Consider the following 23,022-nt stretch of genomic DNA (forward strand, 5'->3'; position numbering starts at 1 on the left):
CCGACACCAAGCGCCCCCTGACCCTGTCTCCTTGCCCCCCAGGACCTGGGCCGACCCGACTCGCCGTCAGAATGCGAGGGGGAGGGCGAGAGCTCAGACGGGCGTAGCGTCAACGAGGAGTGTAGCAGTGACGCCAAAGACATCGACCAGGACAACCGCAGCTCCTCACCCTCCATCCCCTCCCCCCGCGACGGGGAGAGCGACTCGGACTCCTCGGCCCAGCAGCAGCTGCTCCTCCTGCAGAGACAGGAGAGGGAGAGGGAGGGGGAGAGACAGGGGCAGGCCCTCCATCCTCCAGTCATCCAGTCCTGTCAGCCGGGGACCTCCAGCGGTCGCTCCACCACGCCCCCACTGCCCCCCAGCTCCGCCCCCTCGCTGGTCCCCAGGGCCCTGTCTCCCTCCACGCCCCCCACCTCCCTCACGCTGCCGCTCCCACCTTCCATGCACCAGCAGGCCGGCCCTCTGTCTCTCATCCAATCAGCGGAGAGAGACCGCCCCCTCCACCCCCAGAGGCTGCCCTCCCCCTTGCCTCATTCACCTCTGCAGGGCATGTCTCAGGCTCCGCCCCCAGGGCCTGCCGGCTCTTCCCAGTTGCTACCGGGCTCACTCCACGGGCCGCTGCCCCGGCCCTCGATGCCACACCCACTCCAGGCGGGCCCCTCCCACCTGTCCCACGCGCTGCCCCCTCAGGGTTTCCCGTTGGTCCCTCAGTCTCAGGTCCCGCCCTCTCCGTTGCCTCTCAGCCAGTCGCAGCAGCCGCCCCACAGGTCCCACACGCCCCCCAGCCAGGCCCAGCTGTTGTCCCAGGGGTCCAGTCAGCCTCCCCGCGAGCAGCCCCTGCCCTCCGCCCCCTCCATGTCGGTGCCCCATATCAAGCCCCCACCCACCACCCCCATCCCCCACATGCCCGGCCGCGACACTCAGTCCCACAAGCACGGCCCCCCACACCTCTCAGCGCCGCCTTTCCCCCAAATGCCCTCCAACCTGCCCCCTCCACCTGCCCTCAAGCCCCTGTCGTCCCTGTCCACTCACCACCCTCCCCCAGCGCACCCTCCCCCCCTCCAGCTCATGCCCCAGGGCCCAGGGGCTCAGCTCCTGCCTCCCCCCGCCCAGCCCCCTGTCCTCACCCAGTCCCAAAGCCTCCCCCTCTCAGAAAGGGAGAGAGGCAGCCAGCACCACCCTCCCCACCTCCCCCCCTCCGGAGCCTCACCGTCCTCTCACCCCAACGCCTCCCAACCGCCCTCCTTCCCTCCTCACCCCTTCGCCCCTGTCCTGCCCTCCCCCAGCGGTCCTCCCCCATCGTCCTCCAGTCTACCGCCAGGCCTCCAGCCTTCCTGCTCTTCCTCCTCCTCTATCGCCATGCCCCTCCCGCCCTCGGTGGGCTCCGCCTGCCCAGGACCCGCCCTCCCCCCGGTACACATCAAGGAAGAGCCTCTCGACGAGTCAGACGAGCCGGAGAGCCCCCCGCCCCCTCCACGAAGTCCCTCCCCGGAGCCTACCATCGTCAACACGCCCAGCCACGCCAGCCAGTCAGCACGGTATGACATCACACACACACACCTGAGGTCTAATGAATGGTGTCGGGTCTGGTGTCGTGACGACCTGTGTGTTCCCGTCATCGTGTAGGTTCTACAAACACCTGGACCGCGGTTACAACACCTGTGCCAGAACGGATTTCTACTTCACACCGCTGGCTGCCTCTAAACTGGCCAAGAAGCGGGAGGAGGCCCTGGAGCGCGTCAAGAGAGAAGCGGAGCAGAAAGCGCGGGAGGAGAAGGAGAAAGAGCGGGAGAAGGAGAAGGAACGAGAGAGGGAAAGAGAACGGGAGCGGGAACAGGAAAGAGCTGCGGTGAGTGTTTAGGACGACTTTGTCTCCAACTTAACATTTGGTGTTTTATTATTATTATTAAACTCCCTGTATGTTATTAACACTTCCTGGATGTTATTAACACTTCCTGTATGTTATTAACACTTCCTGGATGTTATTAACACTTCCTGCATGTTATTAAATGTTTCATGCTTAAAAACAGTTCCGACCATTTTACAGTTTATTTTAACCTCCTTATCCGTTATAAAAATATTACGGCCCTGTCTTGTCCTCTTTAGTAACTGTTATAACAGTGTTACTGCCCTCTCATATCCTCTTTATTAACTGTTATAACGTCCTGGGGTAGTTTTTTTCCCTCTTGCTGACTTGTCCCCATCTCTACGACTACAGAAAGCCTCCAGTTCGGGTCATGACAGTCGAATGGTTGATGCCCAGATGGGTGGTTCGGTCCACATGCGCCCCCCCTTCGACGGCCCCCCCACCACCATCGCCGCCGTGCCCCCCTACATCGGCCCGGACACGCCCGCCCTGCGCACCCTCAGCGAGTACGCCCGGCCCCATGTCATGTCCCCCACCAACAGGAACCACCCCTTCTTCGTTTCCCTCAACCCCAACGACCCCCTCATGGCCTATCACATGCCTGGCCTCTACAACGCCGACCCTGGGATGCGGGAGCGCGAGCTGCGGGAGCGCGAGATGAGGGAGCGCGAGATCCGGGAGAGGGAGTTGAGGGAGCGGATGAAGCCTGGATTTGAACACAAACCACCTGAGTTGGAGGGCATGCATCCCTCTGCCAACCCCATGGAGCACTTCGCCCGGCACGGGGCAATATCCCTGCCCCCCATGGCCGGGCCCCACCCCTTTGCCTCCTTCCACCCGGGTCTCAACCCCCTGGAGCGGGAACGGCTGGCGCTGGCCGCTGGGCCCCAGCTCAGGCCGGACATGAGCTACCCTGAGCGGCTGGCAGCGGAGCGGCTGCACGCGGAGAGGATGGCTGCCGTGGCCAACGACCCCATCGCCAGGCTCCAGATGTTCAACGTCACGCCGCACCACCACCAGCACTCCCACATCCACTCGCACCTACACCTACACCAGCAGGACCCCCTGCATCAAGGTGAGACACTGACCCGCCTGAACACCAATACTACATTATCCTCAAGGGGAGACACTGTCCCACCTGAACACCAATACTACATTATCATCAAGGGGAGACACTGTCCCACCTGAACACCAATATTACATTATCATCAAGGGGAGACACTGTCCCACCTGAACACCAATATTAACTTCTCGTCAGTGTGCTTGTCCAATATTAATAGGATACCATTAATATTACATTGTCATCTGTAGTAAAGGCTACCATCAATACTACATTATCATCACCTCTAGTGGAAGAGAACATCAATAATACATTATCACCTGTAATACATATATAATATAAAATAACAAAGCTACTTGCTGGTGTACTTTACATCCTACAGACGCTCCTATCCAGAGTCTGGTAGGTTGTGGGTTCACGTTAGTTCATTGACCTTTGTATTGGCTGACGTGTTTCAGACAGCCGTGAGCACAGCACACTGGAACCATCTGTTGATCTAAGCAGGTGGTCACTTCTAGTCTGTTGTAATGGCCTCTTCTGTATGCATAAGGTGTAATGTGATGGTGTGTTTCTGAGTGTACCCTGTCCAAGCAGATACTGACCATGAGAAGGTGGTGGTGAATGTCTCGTTTGTCCTCCAGGTTCGGGGGGACACCCCCTCGTTGACCCCCTGGCAGGCGGCCCCCACCTAGCCCGTTTCCCCTACCCGCCCGGCGCCATCCCCAACCCGCTCCTCGGACAGAACCCGCATGAACACGAGATGCTGCGCCATCCCGTTTTCGGTACTGTCAGCTTTTACCTAATTTTTGTCAGTCTGAGAAGATGTCAGAAACACAGCTGAGTACGGCCACGTTCTAGATGAGCTGTCCCACTCTGACGTTCCGCTGTGTTTGTCCTCCCAGGGACACCGTACCCCCGGGACCTCCCCCCCCAGATGTCTGCAGCCCACCAGCTCCAGGCGATGCACGCCCAGTCTGCTGAGCTGCAGAGGCTGGCAATGGAGCAACAGTGGCTACATGGACACCATCACATGCATGGAGGCCCCCTGCCTGGCCAAGAGGACTACTACAGGTCAGAGAAGACACGCACAGAAGTACACACACACACGCACAGAAGTACCCACACACACGCACAGAAGTACCCACACACACGCACAGAAGTACCCACACACACGCACAGAAGTACCCACACACACGCACGGAAGTACACACACACACACGCACAGAAGTACACACACACACACGCACAGAAGTACACACACACACACGCACAGAAGTACACACACACACGCACGGAAGTACACACACACACGCACAGAAGTACACACACACACGCACAGAAGTACACACACACACGCACAGAAGTACACACACACACGCACGGAAGTACACACACACACGCACGGAAGTACACACACACACGCACAGAAGTACACACACACACGCACAGAAGTACACACACACACGCACAGAAGTACACACACACACGCACGGAAGTACACACACACACGCACGGAAGTACACACACACACGCACAGAAGTACACACACACACGCACAGAAGTACACACACACACGCACAGAAGTACACACACACACGCACGGAAGTACACACACACACGCACGGAAGTACCCACACACACGCACGGAAGTACCCACACACACGCACGGAAGTACCCACACACACGCACAGAAGTACCCACACACACGCACAGAAGTACCCACACACACGCACAGAAGTACCCACACACACGCACGGAAGTACCCACACACACGCACAGAAGTACACACGCACAGAAGTACCCACACATGCACACACACACAAGTACACACACAAGTACACACACACACACACACGGAAGTACACACACACACACACACACACACACACGGAAGTACACACACACACACAAGTACACACACACACACACACGGAAGTACACACACACACACACACGGAAGTACACACACACACACACACACACGGAAGTACACACACAAACACACACGGAAGTACACACACACACGGAAGTACATACACACACACACGGAAGTACACACACTCTCTGGGATACCCACACAAACTGAAACAGACACACACACGCATTCTCTGAACACTCACTTGTTAACACGCACTCACAGATGAGGCAAAGACCATCCTCGGCCCCAGATTGTCTTTGGAGATAATGTCATTAAGAAATAAACATAACACAAAATGGATTAATTGGTTCTGTGGTTATACATTCCTGTTGTTTATTAAAATCAGATTTTCATTTCCATTTGTGTGATTTCTGTAAGATCATGCAGACGTTTCAAGTGATCTGCAGTTCCAGAAATTGACTCCTTTTACAGAAAAAGCTGATGGCAAGTGATGTTTTACCTTAAGAAATAACTGTGCTCTTCTCTTTGTAAGGGCAGAGTGAGGGGCCCATTGGGATGTAATGATTTGACATGTATATAAGAGTGGGAAGATTGACAAGATGAACATTGACAAAATATAGAGATATTTTCAAATGCATCATGTTTCATAGAAATGTTACTTTGTTGATGATTTTCATTAAGGCAGATAAACCTTGGCGGCATTTTCTTGTTTCTTATTGGACTAGTTTCCTAAGAGTTGGGACATTGACGGGTTGTGTGTTTGTTTGTGTTTTAGCCGCCTGAAGAAAGAAAGTGACAAACAACTGTAACCAACCAATGGGGACGCAGAGACACGCAGGAAGTTGCATACGCCACAGGAAGTACACTCACAGGAACAGGAAGTTGTCACACAGGAGTCTGTCAATCAGAGGAACTTGACCTCCCGCTCCTCTGACCACTTCCAGTTAGGGAGAACCAAAAGGTGGACGAGCAGAGAATTCCTCTCCTTTCCTGTCCACGGGGGACGTTAGCTTATTTTTATTTTTCCAAGAACATTGAAAAGGACTTTGTTTGGTATAACTATAATAGCCTTGAAGTAGTGACAGCGCCCTCACAACGGAATGTGACTCTCCTGCATGAAAACTACTCTAAAGCTTCCCCACCGTTTTTTGTAGGTGCTAGAAATACAAGACACTTTGTCACTGTGCTTATCGATGGAGAGGACGAGGACCCCAGTGGTCTGGACATTATACCCACGGAAAGATTAACAAACAAAGTGCTATCTTATTTTAATACATCGTTGGAGGTTTTCATAATTTTAACGAAAAGCAGCAGTGTGGTGTTTTTGAGTCTGTAAATAGTATATATATACATATAATTATTATAATAATTATTATTGTTACTAGGTGTGACTCCAAACCCAGTCATTTATAAACCTTCGATATGTTACTGTTCTGAAGCATTACGCCTTGTTTCACAGGGGGGGGGGGTTGGGGGGGGGGGCAGCGGTGGTTTTTGAGGTGATATGCGCTACCGCCAAATGATCTGTGGAATTACACACACAAACACACTATTCCATACATTTTTTCCTCCACCTTTGTTTATTATCCACCTCCAGTCTACGGCCCTGTTCTGTTGAACTCTGAATTAGACACCTTTTATTCTTTCAATCAACGAAAGGCCTAACAGTCCTCCTACGCTTTTAAATTGGTTTGACAGATCAGGCAGATTACAACACTCCAACACCTTAGACTGGAGAAAATGTGAGCCCGGTTCTCGTTTTAATTTAGGGTTTTAAATGATTCGACTTCCATTGCTGCAAAGTGTATTTTGGTATGTCGACAGAACAGACCCGACAGCACGCCTTTTAAATTGTTAAATGTGTTGTGGATGTATAGACGAGGGGCTTTCTAGATGCCGGAGGATTCTGACCCCGGTTTGTTTCCTAGCTGCTACACCTGGGCTCCTCCCCCCGGTAGGCGGTCCTCAGGCTCCTCCCCCCGGTAGGCGGTCCTCAGGCTCCTCCCCCCGGTAGGCGGTCCTCAGGCTCCTCCCCCCGGTAGGCGGTCCTCAGGCTCCTCCCCCGGTAGGCGGTCCTCAGTGCTGTGCCGTTTGTCACTGTGATGCCAACTACCCGGCTAGCGGGAGGAGAAAGCTCCGGGTCCGAGGCACGCTGGTGGGGTTCCTACGCCAGGGTTCCTCTGTCTGCAGAGACCCCACCCAGGGTGTCGGTAAGGGGTGGGGGGGTGTACTGTATGCCATTGACTGTTAGAAGTGTTCCTTTCTGTTCACCTGTCATACCAAAATACAGCCTCACCTTTCCTGTTAGACCCACCTGTCTTGTCAGCCTGTGTTTAGGCTGCTCCTTTTCTCCCACCATGAACGCGTGCTTGTGCGCGTGCTCGGTTTGTGTCATCACTTCCATGCTCCATCTTTACTCTCATGTTCTCTTCCTGATATCCTCTCTGGTTCCTGCCTTTTAGTCCCGCCCCTCCCTCTGTTACTCCTCCTCCGCCAAACCCTTGGATGTTAAGTGTTGTCGTCAGTGGTTTAGCTTCTCGTTTCCATGTGGCAATGGGAGAATGTATACACATTCTGACCGGCTGAGATTTATATATATAACTGGTATCTTGAAGCTTATTGTATATATTAGCAGTCACCATTGGGATGACGACATGTGTAAACAAAAGTAGAAATAATAAGAAAAATTGTGAGTCCTGTGTTCTCTCTCCATTTGAGTATTTTGTAATATTTTTGAAAAATGTGTGGAATTAAAATAAACGACTGAGTTACACCACAAGACAGGTTCGACTGGTTTTCTTTAAATTTCCAGAGTATTTATTTCCCGCTCCCACATCGAGTTGCCAGATGAACAGATGACCACAGAGCTGTGCATGTGGTGTCGTCAATAGACAGGCTGTCATTCGGCCCTGAGAATGTGACAAAGCAGCCATGTGTGACGGCATGATTCAGCCATGGACCGCGGCTGTCATTTTGAGTCAGAGCTTTTGTTCCTCTAAAGCTTCTGCAGACATGAACCTGCATGATGAATCCAGACACATCCACGCGTTGAATGGAATTTCACCTGAGACACAAGAGGAACATTACCCAGAGTTCAATCCCGATTCACCAGGCTAGAAAAGATGCCCTGTCCTCTGAAATCTGGTTTCCCCGAGACGCTCCTGTCGCCCACCCCATCCCCTCCCTGTCCCCCACCCCCTCCCCTCCATGTCCCCCTCCCCTCCATGTCCCCCTCCCCTCCCTGTCCCCCACCCCCTCCCCTCCATGTCCCCCACCCCCTCCCTGTCCCCCCTCCCCTGCCTGTCCCACACCCCCTCCCCTGCCTGTCCCCCACCCCCTCCCTTGCCTGTCCCCCACCCCCTCCCTTGCCTGTCCCCCACCCCCTCCCCTCCCTGTCGCCCACCCCCTCCCCTCCCTGTCCCCCACCCCCTCCCCTCCCTGTCCCCCCTCCCCTGCCTGTCCCCCACCCCCTCCCCTGCCTGTCTCCCACCCCCTCCCCGGGCAGTCATGTAACCAGTCAGCGACGGCTGGGGGGAGGCTTGTGATGGTTTGTTGTTCAGCTCTGCGCCTCCCCACAGCGCACCGCAGGGAGATGAGGGCTCAGCTCTGGCTGGCTGAATAATTGATCTCCTTCCGTGTGTGTGTGTGTGTGTGTGTGTGTGTGTCGCTGTGACTTGTGTCAAAGCAAATCACATCCTCCTCACAATCTGCTGGTGTACCCTTCAGGCCTGACAACCTAGACGGCTCGGCGCAGGAAGCCATCCTGTATGAACACTGGATATGTAAGAGGATGCTGTTGTCTGTCTGATTTGAAATGTGTTACAGGACGACGGCCTCATCCCTCACCCACCAGCCTCCCTCATTCCTCTCCTGCTCTCCCTCCTCGTCATCTTCGTCTCCCTACATCCTCCCCCTATCCTCCCCTCGGTGCCTTCATCCTCGTCCCCGGCGGCCGCCTCTCCCTCTTTACGTACCAGTGGCTCGCTGATTGTTACGGTGTGTGTCAGTGTGGGGACTGTGCTACATGCCTTTAGCTCGTTCAGTTGGAAGACAGGTGAGGTTGCTTCCGGCAGGTAGTCGACTGGCTGCCCTGATGCGGGGTGGTGGGCCTGGCATCATGTTCCTAAAACCCTGGTAGAGGAGGAGTTCTGCAGCTGTGTTGAGTGGCTCAGCGAGGTTTAAAGTAATGTGTTACTTGAAGGGGCAGCCTGTTTTTTTTTTATAATCTTAGAGGCCCAGTTGAGCCACTCCTGCTCTGAGACACTTATTAGTATTACTACTAATGTTAGTAGTACTCATGTTAGTGTTATTAGTAGTACTCATGTTAGTGTTATTAGTAGTACTCATGTTAGTGTTATTAGTAGTACTCATGTTAGTGTTATTAGTAGTACTCATCTTAGTGTTATTAGTAGTACTCATGTTAGTGTTATTAGTAGTACTCATCTTAGTGTTATTAGTAGTACTCATGTTAGTGTTATTAGTAGTACTCATGTTAGTGTTATTAGTTGTACTCATGTTATTGTTATTAGTAGTACTCATGTTAGTGTTATTAGTAGTACTCATGTTAGTGTTATTAGTAGTATTCATCTTAGTGTTATTAGTTGTACTCATCTTAGTGTTATTAGTTGTACTCATGTTAGTGTTATTAGTTGTACTCATGTTATTGTTATTAGTAGTACTCATGTTAGTGTTATTAGTTGTACTCATGTTAGTGTTATTAGTTGTACTCATGTTAGTGTTATTAGTTGTACTCATGTTAGTGTTATTAGTAGTATTCATGTTAGTGTTATTAGTAGTATTCATGTTAGTGTTATTAGTTGTACTCATGTTAGTGTTATTAGTTGTACTCATGTTAGTGTTATTAGTAGTATTCATCTTAGCGTTATTAGTTGTACTCATGTGTTATTAGTAGTACTAATATCAGAATTGAGCTTCCTGTGTAAATGTATGTAGACTGTATCCCCATCAATCCCAGTTAGACACACTTAAGTGTGATTTCATCAGAGGAGCTCTGGTTATGGTTGCTCATCGTAATAGATAGGGAATTTGTCATTTATTCTACATCTGTTTGTTCACTTGGATGGCCATTTGGAGACAACCTCTCCAATCACCTCATCACAGTAATGGGTTTCTCTGTCACTCACTCAGCTACACATATTTTTAAGTGCCTCCGGTTTCCGGTCTGTCTTTGCCAGTGCATCTGTTTATCCGTCAGCCTGTTTTTCCTCTCCCATTATCTACATCCCTGTGTTTCCGTGTGTCTCCATCCCTGTGTTTCCCTGTGTCTCCATCCCTGTGTTTCCCTGTGTCTCCATCCCTGTGTTTCCCTGTGTCTCCATCCCTGTGTTTCCCTGTGTCTCCGTCCCTGTGTTTCCCTGTGTCTCCGTCCCTGTGTTTCCCTGTGTCTCCGTCCTTGTGTTTCCGTGTGTCTCCATCCCTGTGTTTCCGTGTGTCTCCATCCCTGTGTTTCTGTCCGTGTGTCTCCATCCCTGTGTTTCTGTCCGTGTGTCTCCATCCCTGTGTTTCTGTCCCTGTGTTTCCGTCCCTGTGTTTCCCTGTGTTTCCGTGTGTCTCCGTCCCTGTGTTTCCGTGTGTCTCCGTCCCTGTGTTTCTGTCCCTGTGTCTCCGTCCCTGTGTTTCTGTCCCTGTGTCTCCATCCCTGTGTTTCTGTCCCTGTGTCTCCATCCCTGTGTTTCTGTTCCTGTGTCTCCATCCCTGTGTTTCCGTCCCTGTGTTTCTGTGTGTCTCCGTCCCTGTGTGTCTTTGTTCGTGTCTCTCTCTGCCCTCACAGAAGGCAGCTACTCTTGCACCTCAGTTCTAATCCTGTTCCCCACATTCCTTCTGCAGCTGATCTGGATTTCCCTGTCTGCACCGACCGACCGGCAGGCAGGCAGGCCAACACACCCGCCCCAGCTGGCCTGCGCAAAACATTCCTCACCATCCGCGGAAAACACGCACACACACACACACAAAAGGAGAGTGCACTCTTAGGCTGACACACAGTGTCCGGGAGCTTGGCGACTCCCGCCACAATCTCAGCACATGCGTGGCTCATTCGCGTGCCTTTTTCTATCACTCTTTACGTCTCACTTCCAATCTTTCCCTCTGTCTCTCTGTTTTCTCTCCATCCTTCTCTGCAGAACATTCAGTAATATCCCGGGACTTGGTGCCTTCAAGTAGATTTGGTTTCCCTGATTTATTGACCCTGGAAGGCCTGGCTCCTGGCCTAGATTTGGGCTGTGTCCCTAAAGTGTACTACTACCAACCAGGACTCTGTCAAGTGGAGTGCTCTACTTAGTGACCAGGGTGCCATTTGGCTGCTAACTTGGTTGGGGAAACTAGAGCCAGTTGTTCCTGGGGTGTAGTTCATGCTGCTGGCCTCTATAATGTAATGCCATAAAACATGCAGCTGGCCTGCTGGTGGACAGCCACTAACGTTCTGCTGCCTCAGGTCTGATTCTGCACGGCCTTATAGGCAGCAACTGGGGTTTTGTGGATGCTTCTCCCTGTGCTTTCTTTCTGCATACGTGTACAGTGTGTCTGGGGTTACGTGACATTCCCTCTGCGTTGCCCTGTTCAGCTACAGTTCCGGGGAGTTTCACAGTGGGGGGGGGGGGGGGGGGGGAGATGGTGGGGTTCGCGGGTAAAGTGTGTGCTGGGGGGGGGGGGGGTCGCGGGTACGGTATGAGGGGTTGGGGGTACAGTATGGGGTAGTGGGTACTTGGGATGCAACAGAACAGTGGACCCACGGTTCGGTACGTATCGCGGTTAGTGGGCTTAGTTAGTAGTGCAGTTTTGGAATGAATGACGTCATCTTGTTAGAAGTGTTTCCACCCGAGTAGCCGACGCTTGCAGACTGAACTTTGTTAGTGTCAACACTGAATTCCACACAGCAGCAGAAAGACGGCGGCGCCTCTTCAATTTTGCTTCTCTCGCCCGTCTCGCCCATGCTCACCATTAGAGCCAGGATGTTTTAATTAATTGATCTAAATAAAAGACCTTAGAATCATAACTTGTCTTATTTTGTCCTTTTATAAAGAGGTGATGCAAAAAATGATGTTTGGTGTGTGAACACATTGGATTCATTCAGAATGTTAGATGTCAGCAAGACACTTGTGGTGGTTGGCTGCTTTTCTCCCAACATGATTGTTCTAGTACCAAGCTAGGTAATTTAGTACCAAGCTAGGTAATTTAGTACCAAGCTAGGTAATTTAGCTAGCTACACAGTGGACCATTTAACTTCCTGAAACCTGTAGATGCCCTGTGGAGCGCCTTCAGTGAGGTTTCCTACTGAGATGTCACTGCAAATCGTCCATTGGCTGTTTAAGGGGCGGGGGCTGTGGTCACTGCGACAGGAGTCTCATACCGCTTTAGAAAACCCATCATTGAGCGTTACCGTCTGGCCACAATAACCGTGATTTACCTAGGAAAAGGTTTGTTTTTCAAAGACTGATATGGTTCCCCACAAACACGACATACATCCACAGATTTCAATGGGGTTTTATTTAACGGTTTTGCTGCCATCTTCTCTTAGCTGGCTACTGTAACAGTGAAGGCATTATTCTCACGAGCACCTGTATAAGCCCCTCCCAAGCAATGCATTTGACTGGGTTAAAATGTTTTGAGGCGCTAGCGCGAGCAATGAATTTGAATGGGTTAACGTGTTTTGAGACGTTACTGACAAAAACGTTAATTCCAACCCTTTTCCAACAAAAATCCTATAGGTATTCCCCAGACCTAGAGATATTCTAGGCCTGGTTTAAAAGGATGGTGAACAAGCAATGGTCTTACCATGGTCACTACAATATGTAATGAATTCATTTTAACATTAGAGTTAACGTTAGGTATCACAGCACTGGGGTTAGGGTTTAGTTTCGGGTTATAGTTAAAAAATCACTTATAACGTATTTTAACGACCTTGGTTACAACACGACATCTTTTTTCGTTAAATAGTTTATGTATTCCAGTGTTTACTACTCACAATGTTACTATCACTTAAAGTAATATATATTACGAATTTGGTTGTCAAAGATTGTGATAAAATAGTTTACGTACTCCAATGATTCATGCTTCAAACGTTACTATCACTTAACATAATATATCTTAGGAATTCGGTTGTCAAAGTTTTTTGTGAAATAGTTCACGTATTCCAGTGAGACCAGGCTGGACATGCAGAAATGATCCACTGGCAACAGAGTCGAGGAAACGACTGGAATCAAAGATTGATCTCATAGGATTTGGCTTCTCCTCAGCAGTTGAGTTAGACGTCGCCTGTCTGGAGCTCATGTGGCTAATATGGCTGCCTGCTAGCATGAAAGAAATCCTCAGCTAGTTTCTCTGTTTACCGCAGTGCTTTACACTCACCTAAAGGATTATTAGGAACACCTGTTCAATTTCTCATTAATGCAATTATCTAATCAACCGATCACATGACAGTTGCTTCAATACATTTAGGGGTGTGGTCCTGGTCAAGACAATCTCCTGAACTCCAAACTGAATGTCTGAATAGGAAAGAAAGGTGATTTAAGCAATTTTGAGCGTGGCATGGTTGATGGTGCCAGACGGGCAGGTCTGAGTATTTCACAATCTGCTCAGTTACTGGGATTTTCACGCACAACCATTTCTAGGGTTTACAAAGAACGGTGTGAAAAGGGACAAACATCCAGTATGCGGCAGTCCTGTGGGCGAAAATGCCTTGTTGATGCTAAAGGTCAGAGGAGAATGGGCCGACTGATTCAAGCTGATAGAAGAGCAACTTTGACTGAAATAACCACTCCTTACAACCGAGGTATGCAGAAAAGCATTTGTGAAGCCACAACACGCACAACCTTGAGGCGGATGGGCTACAACAGCAGAAGACCCCACCGGGTACCACTCATCTCCACTGCAAATAGGAAAAGGAGGCTACAATTTGCACAAGCTCACCAAAATTGGACAGTTGAAGACTAGAAGAATGTTGCCTGGTCTGATGAGTCTGGATTTCTGTTGAGACATTCAGATGGTAGAGTCAGAATTTGGCTTAAACAGAATGAGAACATGAATCCATCATGTCTTGTTACCACTGTGCAGGCTGGTGGGGGTGGTGTAATGGTGTGGGGGATGTTTTCTTGGCACACTTTAGGCCCCTTAGTGCCAATTGGGCATTGTTTAAATGCCACGGCCTACCTGAGCATTGTTTCTGACCATGTCCATCCTTTTATGACCACCACGTACCCATCCTCTGATGGCTACTTCCAGCAGGATAATGCACCATGTCACAAAGCTCGAATCATTTCCAATTGGTTTCTTGACATGACAATGAGTTCACTGTACTGAAATGGCCCCCACAGTCACCAGATCTCAACCCAATAGAGCATCTTTGGGATGTGGTGAAACGGGAGCTTCATGCCCTGGATGTGCATCCCACAAATCTCCATTAACTGCAAGATGCTATCCTATCAATATGGGCCAACATTTCTAAAGAATGCTTTCAGCACCTTGTTGAATCAATGCCACATAGAATTAAGGCAGTTCTGAAGGCGAAAGGGGGTCAAACACAGTATTAGTAACAGGTTGAGAATGTATCTACTGCAAAGTATTTTTACATCATGTACCCTACTGAAACACATGGTTTCAGGCCAGTCCAACATTCTCAAAATTCAACATACTCTCAGAGGAGGCTATTACCCAGGGTCTATGAGGCTATTACCCAAGGTTTATGAGGCTATTACCCTGGGACTATGAGGCTATTACCCAGGGTCAATGAGGATATTACCCAGCGTCTATGAGGTTATTTCCCAGGGTATATGTGGATATTACCCAGAGTCTATGATGCTATTACCCAGGGTCAATGAGGATATTACCCAGCGTCTATGAGGTTATTTCCCAGGGTATATGTGGATATTACCCAGAGTCTATGATGCTATTACCCAAGGTTTATGAGGCTATTACCCTGGGACTATGAGGCTATTACCCAGGGTCAATGAGGATATTACCCAGCGTCTATGAGGTTATTTCCCAGGGTATATGTGGATATTACCCAGAGTCTATGATGCTATTACCCAGCGTCTATGAGGTTATTTCCCAGGGTCTATGTGGATATTACCCAGGGACTATGAGGTTATTTCCCAGGGTCTATGAGGTTATTTCCCAGGGTTCTGGCCTAGTGAGTCTTCAGCTGTGCCAGGCAGTTTGTTTGTTTGTGGGGAAGGGGGCATAGATGTGTGTTTGTGTGTTTTTGGGGGGTTGTACAGATGGGTGGGCGGCATATTGCCTCTGAGGCCAGTGGACACCAGGGTTACCTGACTTTGCGTGTATCTGTAATGGCCGCCCGCTCATGACTAATAGGCATGCCTGCGTGCTCAGCCCCACCTACCGCCGCGCCATTGGACCAAACGGGATCGACTTGTGTGTGTGTGTTGGGGGGGGGGGGGGTTCTGCTCACCTTCACCACAGTATTCATCTTCTGCTTGTCGCAGGAACAGAGCAGCTCTGCAGCAGCCGCCAGGTGATAAACTTGCTGGCAGATGCAAGCGAGTGCGTTAGAGGCCTTTGAGGTGTAATGTAAGTGAACGTGTGTGTCAAGCATCGCCTGGGGGACATGACAGCCAAACAAGAGGTTTAAGTGCATGCTGCTCCCAGACGCCGCCTCTTTCACCTTGGAACAAGGGAGAGTGAGACCTAGAAGAGGATGGCTGGAGGTGAAAAAATACCACAATGTTTGGCCCTGGATGTTCCTCTACTGTACTTCATCTTGGGTGATCATTGTATCTCACTGAAGATCCAATGTCAATAGTATTCCTTCTAGATTTCCCTCCCCTTCTAGCTTCCCTACAGCCTGATGTTCTGCATTTGTTCACAGTAATTACATTGTAATGGGCCAGTACTTTATTCTTACTATAACTGAGAGTGGAATCGTTCAAATTCACCATGGTAATATTCACACAGTGCCTTTATTATAATCTTCCCATGCCCACAGACTTCTAATTATGAAAACATAAAACACATCTGGGTATCCCTTCCCTATCCTATCCCTTACATGTAGGGTTTTATACAGTAACAAGACCAGTCTGGTAGTAGTTGTAGGGTTTTATACAGTACCAAGACCAGTCTGGTAGTAGTTGTAGGGTTTGTACAGTACCAAGACCAGTCTGGTAGTAGTTGTAGGTTTTATACAGTACCAAGACCAGTCTGGTAGTAGTTGTAGGTTTTATACAGTACCAAGACCAGTCTGGTAGTAGTTGTAGGTTTTATACAGTACCAAGACCAGTCTGGTAGTTGTTGTAGGTTTATATACAGTACCAAGACCAGTCTGGTAGTAGTTGTAGGTTTTATACAGTAAGACCAGTCTGGTAGTAGTTGTTAGTCTTTGTACAGTACCCAAGTACTAAAATACAAATATATCTTATCAATTATTAACATTGAACTTTGGAGGAACTGCAATGTGGGTAGGATTTCAATAAAAATTTTGAATTACCGATTAGATATATTTGTTATATAATCCTGATACTGTGCTTTAGGACATGCATGAAGGTCATTTCAATGGACCACAACTGGCAGGACTCACCTGGAGCGATCCCTATGAACTTGCAAACATTTCTTTTAAGGCTTAACTGTCCACAGGGGTGAGTGGGATTGAATCCCTGACCAGAAATAATTTCCAGGCCTTTACGCAACACAGCTTTAAGCGGACATGTCCCCGAGTGCCATATCACAGAACAGCCTTAGTCGCTATTTTCACCAAACTCTCCCCTCCTGGGCTATTTCCCTCTCCTCCATGGGCTGAGCAACAAATTGCCCGGCTTTCCCTCACTCAGGCTTTCATCTCTGGAGGTTCTCTCCCTTCAGTGAGTGTGGTCTCTCTCTGTGATCTGAATTTGCGCTACATTGAGCTCTCTCCGGCAATGGGATTATAGCTACCAGTGAACAGCCACAGGGTTCTGCCCACTGCCCACACCACGGACCATTAACTGCCTGTGTCAGGAGCCGTGACGCCTGGAAATCAATAGACTAGTGTTGGGTTGTTGAACAGCCTTGTGTTGTTTTGTGTAACAGTGTTGCATAGAAGCATATTGTTGTGTTGTTGGAATAGTGTTGTGTTGTGGAGCACTGTAATGTTGCGAAATGTTTTTTGTGTTGTGGAACAGTGTGGTGTTGTTGAAAATTGTTGTGTTGTGGAACAGTGTTTTGTTGTGGAACAGTGTTGTTTTGTTGAAGGGTATTGTGTTGCGGTGCATTGTAGTGATGTGGAACAGTGTAATGTTTTGAAGTAGTGTCGTGTTGTGGAACTGTGTAATGTTTTGAAGTAGTGTCGTGTTGTGGAACTGTGTAATGTTTTGAAGTAGTGTCGTGTTGTGGAACTGTGTAATGTTTTGAAGTAGTGTCGTGTTGTGGAACTGTGTCGTGTTGTGGAACAGTGTAATGTTTTGAAGTAGTGTCGTGTTGTGGAACTGTGTCGTGTTGTGGAACAGTGTAATGTTTTGAAGTAGTGTCGTGTTGTGGAACTGTGTCGTGTCCTGGAACAGTGTAATGTTCTGGGAAATTGTTGTGGAACAGTGTTGTAGCTATGCTTATTCTGCATATGTCTCTACAGCACCACCTGGAGGTCATATGTGTACTGTCTGATGTGTTTTCCATCCCTCAGGCTTCGGTGGGGCTCTGCTGCGTGGTTGCTGATTTAATGGCTTTAGCAGCTGTTGTGGAGAGGGCTTGCAGCATATGCTCTTCTTAGAACAAAGGGAGGCATGATGAATACATGACCAACAAGAAACAATCGCTGCCAAATTAGCTGATGTTTTCCCTCAGATCCATTGAACGTATGTAGAAATGGCAAAACTTAGGTCCAGACATTTTTGGACACTGACACAATTTTCATAATTGTGTCTCTGTACACCCCAGTGGATTTGAAATGAAACAACCGAGATGCAATTGAAGGGCAGACTTCATTCAAGGGGTTGAACAAAAGTATCATATGAAACGTTTGCAACCATTTTTATCTACAGTCCCCTTATTTCAGGAGCTGAAATGTAATTGGACAAATTCACACAATGATTAATAAAATGTAAATTTTTTATACTTTGTCGAGAATCGTTTGCATGCAATAACCGCTAGAAGTCTGGAACACATGGACATCACCAAACACTGGGTTTCCTCTGTGATGCTTTGCCAGGCCTTTATAGTAGCTGTCTTCAGTTGTTGTTTGTTCATCGATTTTTCTGTCATAGGTTTTGTCTTCAGCAAGTAAAATGCATGCTCGATCGGGTTGAGATCAGGTGATTGACTTGGCCATTGCAGAATAGTCCACTTCTTCGCCTTAAAAAACCCCATGGTTGCTTTCGCAGTATGTTTTGGGTCATTGTCCATCTGTAAAGTGAAGCGCCGTCCAATCAACTTCACTGAATTTGGCTGAATCTGAGCAGACAATATATCCCGATACACTTCTGAATTCATCCGGTTGCTTCTGTCTTCTGTCAAGTCATCAATAAACACTAGTGATCCTGTGCCATTGGAAGTCATGCATGTCCATGCCATCACACTGCCTCCACCGTGTTTTACAGATGTGGTAGGCTTGCACCTTGTGGTGAACCCTCTGTATTTGCTCTTATGAAGAAATCTCTTCTTGGATAATGATAGGCCTGCCTCCTGGAGAGGGTTCTTCACTTGGCTGGATGTTGTGAAATGGTTTTTCTTTACAATGGAAAGGTTCCTATGATCATCCACCACTGTTGTCTTTGGTGGATGTTCAGGCCTTTTTGTGTTGCAGAGCTCACCAGTGCGTTCTGATTTTCTCTGAATGTCCCAAACTTTTGATTTGGCCACTCCTGCTATCTCTGCTGTTCCTGCTATCTCTCTGATGGATATTTTTTAAGGCCAAGGATGGCCTGTTTCACTTGCATTGAGAGCCTTTTTGATTGCATATTGTGGGTTGACAGCAACAGCTTACAAATGCAAATGCTACACCTGGAATTATCTCCAGAACATGTCCCTGCTTAATTGATGAAGAAATAATGAAGGAATAGCCCACACCTGTCCATGGAACAGCTTTTGAGTCAATGTCCAATTACATTTGGTCCCTTGAAAAAGAGGGGGCTACATATTAAAGAGCTGTAATTCCTAATCCCTTCCCCCAATTTGGATGTGAATACCCTCAAATAAAAGCTGAGAGACTGCAATAAGCCCATATTCATTATTAAACAAACTTGAATATATTTTGGTAAACAGCCAAAATGACAAAACTTGTGTCAGTGTCCAATTATTTCCGGAACTAACTGTATGTGCATTTTATATACTATTTCCCTCAACAAAGTCTTGCATTGTTGAAATATAAACAGTACTAGTCAAACATTTGGACACATACTCTTTCAGGTGTATTTCTTTAGTTTTACTATTTTCCATGTTGTACTGCTGTATATATGTGCAAAATAATTCAGAACCACTGACCAGTAGTACAATCACCCTTTTGAGCCACTGAAATGTTGTTTTGACCACATGCTGGGGATAATTGTCATTCTAAAAGTAAAATTTTCATACCAATCTTCAGTTTTGTTTGTAGTATTTCCTTGTATTTTGCTCTATCTATTCTTCCTTCAATTCTTACCAGATGACCAGTCTGCTGATGAGAAACATCCCCACAGCATGATGCTTCCGCTTTACTTTGGGAATGGTGTGTGCCTAAGGCATGAGCAATGTTAGGTTTGTAACACATGTAGTGCTTTGAGGTTTTTGAAAACGTCACTGGCAGGAAGGAAGATGGAGAGGCTAGGAAGACATACATAGAGAGAGACAGGGAGGAAGGGGACAAGCAGTCCGCCGAGCTGGGCCCAACTCTGATTGCCACGGGTCATGTGCGTTTCCACACGTGCTTTGAGGAACAGCTTATTTTAGCAGGGAAATTCTTTTATTATTATTTTAATTTTTTTTGTGTGTCTGGACAACAGTACCAGGTTTTGTTTCACTAGAATACCAGTTCCAGATCTTTCAAGATTAAGGAGTTTCCTGAAGTGGGACCAGAATAGGAGATATACAGGAACACAAAGGACATTTGCAGGGCTCATATGAGGTTAACTCGCTGTTATTCTGAACTCATTTAGCTTTTTGGCGCCCAGAGCTGCTGAGGAGCAGGCTTTAAGATGGTTTCCCACACTCACTCTCAACAAGATCATCCGCAAACATCACAGTTAGCTGTGTCACTGTATAACCAGGGGTCAAATCCTGCTTTGACACGTATGATAAATTCCATTTTATTTTAATAATGCACTGCATTATGTGGTACCATTTGAGGTATGTGGTCAAAATACCATGGCTGAAGTTATATCCAGCACTCTAGATTGTGCAAAAGAACAGCCCTTTATTGAACTATATAATCCATACACAGAAATCAACTGTTATGTAACACCCACTAACATGAGGAGGGAAGTGTACAGGAATATAGAAAATATAGAAATAATTCTCGTTGAGGAAGGCTTTGGTCAGAATTCTGGGTTCAAGTGTCCCTGTTATGGAAAGAATCAGACTGCAGAGAAGTATCATAACATGAGGTGTCTACAAAAAATGAACACCTGCCAGCTAAAAGACAAACCATCCTCGTAGAGCAAACACTAGATTCAACGGCATCATCTCTCCAGCGCTTCTCACCAGAGCTGGGCTGGGGACTTAACATGAGTACCAAGGGTCTCACACTGGTTTGTTTTCCAGTACTGTTCATATACAGTTGCTGGAGTTACTTTTGAGCAGCGGAAACTATGAAAAAGTTTGTGTTTTAAAGAGCTTTTCTCACATCGTCTGTCTGCAACAGACGAGACTGTTCTGTCTACGCCTAATCTGCAGAAAGTTGTAATTAGTCAAGTCAAAGCTTTGCCGTACAGTTCCAGTCTCCACAGTTGAGGGTTTGAGTCCTGGTGCCAGCATATCAACGATGCCCGTTGGCCCAGCATTTTCCAGGGTTGGGTGTTGGACAAGGCTGTCCTGTCGTGCTGTTACGACTCCTTGGGGTGGGTTGGGCACGTGAGGTCAGTTGTGGTTGTTGGCTGGGGACGGTGTTGTCCTCAGTACAGGTAAAGCGTGTGCTTTAAGAGAAACAGTTGGTTTGAATATGAACTGCGGTTGCTGTAAGTAATCTGGCTTCCAAATAAAGTGTATTTGCACCTTTGAACTTGGTTTCAAAACCGAAAAGCCATGCTAAATAAAATAACACACAGCAACGGCAGTGATGGATGTGGAATTATTACGGCTTTATTAATCATCGCTAATCCAAAAAGCAGACATTCAGCAACAGTTGAACATTGTAGCAGCGGGAATAAAACAGGTCAAGAAGAATGGTTAACACTAAATTGGGTTTTAAAGTTTCAAACTCCACACCATGCGTTCAGCTCAGAGTATAGGGACGCCGCTTCATCTGCCGCAGCGTCAGTGGGCGTCTAATATATTATATTCAAGAGTTAATTTATATCACCGAGGAACTCGGTGGCACCTTGCTTGACCAGAAACGGGTCTGGGAATCGTTGCCGGCATGACGTTATCATCAAACTTCAAATAAATGATTGTACGTTTGGAAGACCGAAAATAACCCCCAAAAAATAAACCCCAGAAAAGGAAATAAACTGCCTGTAGTGTCAGAGCTAGAGAAATATATCAACCAGAAAGAAAAATCCAAAAGAGAGAGAAGCGTCAAATCCAAAAGAAGGATGCAGGCCCCTTTTATTGTTTATGTTATACAGATGGACAGTACTGCAAGTAGAACCAATCACAAATCAGGATCATTACAACTTGAGTTACCAGGAAGGGCAGGATGCAAGGCTCATCTGACTCAGTTACCAAGGAGACAAATCAACCCGGCAGAAGACATGTTTATTATTATTGTTCCAGTCCAGTCCCAGCCGGGGCCTTCCAGGTCTATTTTTTACAGTTAGTATCAACAGATCGGCACCCAGGCCATTAAGCAGACCAGTGCCTGACACAACAGTTAGTTAACTTAGTTCAGCATCCTAGTCAGTGTAGCCTCCTTTCTGCCTCGGTTTTTAAAAGCCCAATTTATTGTTATGACAAAACAAAGAATCTTCAATTTCTTAAAACAAAAAAAAAAAAAAACACGGCACTCTAAACACGTCGTGATCGAATCCCAAAGCAAGAAACTTTTTTTGTTACTTCAGGAACACTCCCCAGACATTTACATGGGGTCCATACAGAACAGCATGGGGTTAAGTTGGTGTGTTCAGTGTTACAGAAACACTAATGAAAGCACCAACCAACTCCTCATTCTGTCTACACATATAAGAGTTATAGTGGAGTTATATTGAAGATGACGCAGAAGGACAAGTGGAGATTAGAAAACACATACGTGTGTGTGTGTGTGTGTTTGGGGAGGGGGGTGTGTGTGTGGGGGGTATTCTATGTGTCGGCATGTATCTATGTGATGGTGAAAGCTAGAACATCCAGACATGGGGAGCGAGGGGCCCAGATTCGGAGACATTCCATGGAGGTGTCTTTAGCAGGACCGTTGTGTAGGTCTTCCCCAGTGAGGGGCTCCTGTTTAGGGGGCTAGAGTGGACAGGGTCCAGGGGGATCATGAATGCCATCAGGGCACAGAGTTCAACAGGTCTTGAAGGAAGAGGTCAGGCTCGGGAATGTCCGAGAGAAGACCTGGAAACAAAATAACAGTGTCTGAATCTTCCCACAAGTACATTTCATTTCTTTCAAGTTTGGGTAATTCGAAAGACCTTTTCAGATTTATCGACTGAATGACACTTCGGTCACACCCACAGCATCATTGAGCTTTGACAAACCAGAAGTTCCTTAATGTCTACGCTGCGCTCGCCTTGTATAGCATTCTGTCTGGAACATGTGCTCGATTTACCCAACATCAGGCCGTGTGCAGGACTGGCTGGGCGGTCGTTGCACACCCAGATGAAGCCCGCAGACCAGCTTGTGGACTGACCGTGTAAGAGTGACCGTGGCGTGTGGGAGTGACAACCCTGAAAGACGGGCAACACTAACCTATGACATCTAGGAACTCGGAGAAGGATTCGGCGGGCATTAGTTCGTCCTGGTAGGCCTTCAGCACGCGCTCCGAAGCCTCATAAATGGGCATGTCGTTGTGCCTCACATACTCCGCCAGCGAGAAGGACCAGCCTCCCTCTGTGTTACTGGTGGGGGCTTTCTGTACGGGACGAGAGGACAACAACACTGCATTCTGGGTACACGGTTGAACAGTGTTTGCAGGATGATTTAAAACGAAACAAA

The 23,022-nt window shown here is 48.0% G+C and overlaps 2 protein-coding genes across 17 annotated transcripts in view; one reads left to right on the forward strand and one right to left on the reverse strand.

Annotated features, from left to right (window-relative positions):
* The window catches only part of rerea (arginine-glutamic acid dipeptide (RE) repeats a), a 163,946-nt gene extending 156,361 nt beyond the window's left edge, over window positions 1-7,585 (forward strand). For 5 of the 8 annotated variants that reach the window (XM_034296121.1, XM_034296120.1, XM_034296122.1 and 2 more), the window contains 6 exons: window positions 43-1,538; window positions 1,627-1,849; window positions 2,219-2,942; window positions 3,539-3,709; window positions 3,830-3,998; window positions 5,582-7,585. In XM_034296121.1, the coding sequence (XP_034152012.1) occupies window positions 43-1,538; window positions 1,627-1,849; window positions 2,219-2,942; window positions 3,539-3,709; window positions 3,830-3,998; window positions 5,582-5,615 (2,817 nt within the window). In that variant the 3' untranslated portion in view covers window positions 5,616-7,585. Of the gene's footprint in view, window positions 1-42; window positions 1,539-1,626; window positions 1,850-2,218; window positions 2,943-3,538; window positions 3,710-3,829; window positions 3,999-5,223; window positions 5,290-5,581 lie in introns of all 8 variants that reach the window. The other 3 variants (XM_034296123.1, XM_034296124.1, XM_034296125.1) reach the window with 3 other exon arrangements.
* Window positions 7,586-20,993: 13,408 nt separating this feature from the next.
* The window catches only part of ubr4 (ubiquitin protein ligase E3 component n-recognin 4), a 64,947-nt gene continuing 62,918 nt past the window's right edge, over window positions 20,994-23,022 (reverse strand). For all 9 annotated transcript variants that reach the window (XM_029124228.2, XM_029124220.2, XM_029124226.2 and 6 more), the window contains 2 exons: window positions 22,777-22,939; window positions 20,994-22,422 (listed from right to left, as the gene is read on the reverse strand). In XM_029124228.2, the coding sequence (XP_028980061.2) occupies window positions 22,358-22,422; window positions 22,777-22,939 (228 nt within the window). In that variant the 3' untranslated portion in view covers window positions 20,994-22,357. The remainder of the gene's footprint in view (window positions 22,423-22,776; window positions 22,940-23,022) is intronic.

Source organism: Esox lucius, chromosome 12 (assembly GCF_011004845.1).
Source record: "Esox lucius isolate fEsoLuc1 chromosome 12, fEsoLuc1.pri, whole genome shotgun sequence".
NCBI lineage: Eukaryota > Metazoa > Chordata > Actinopteri > Esociformes > Esocidae > Esox > Esox lucius.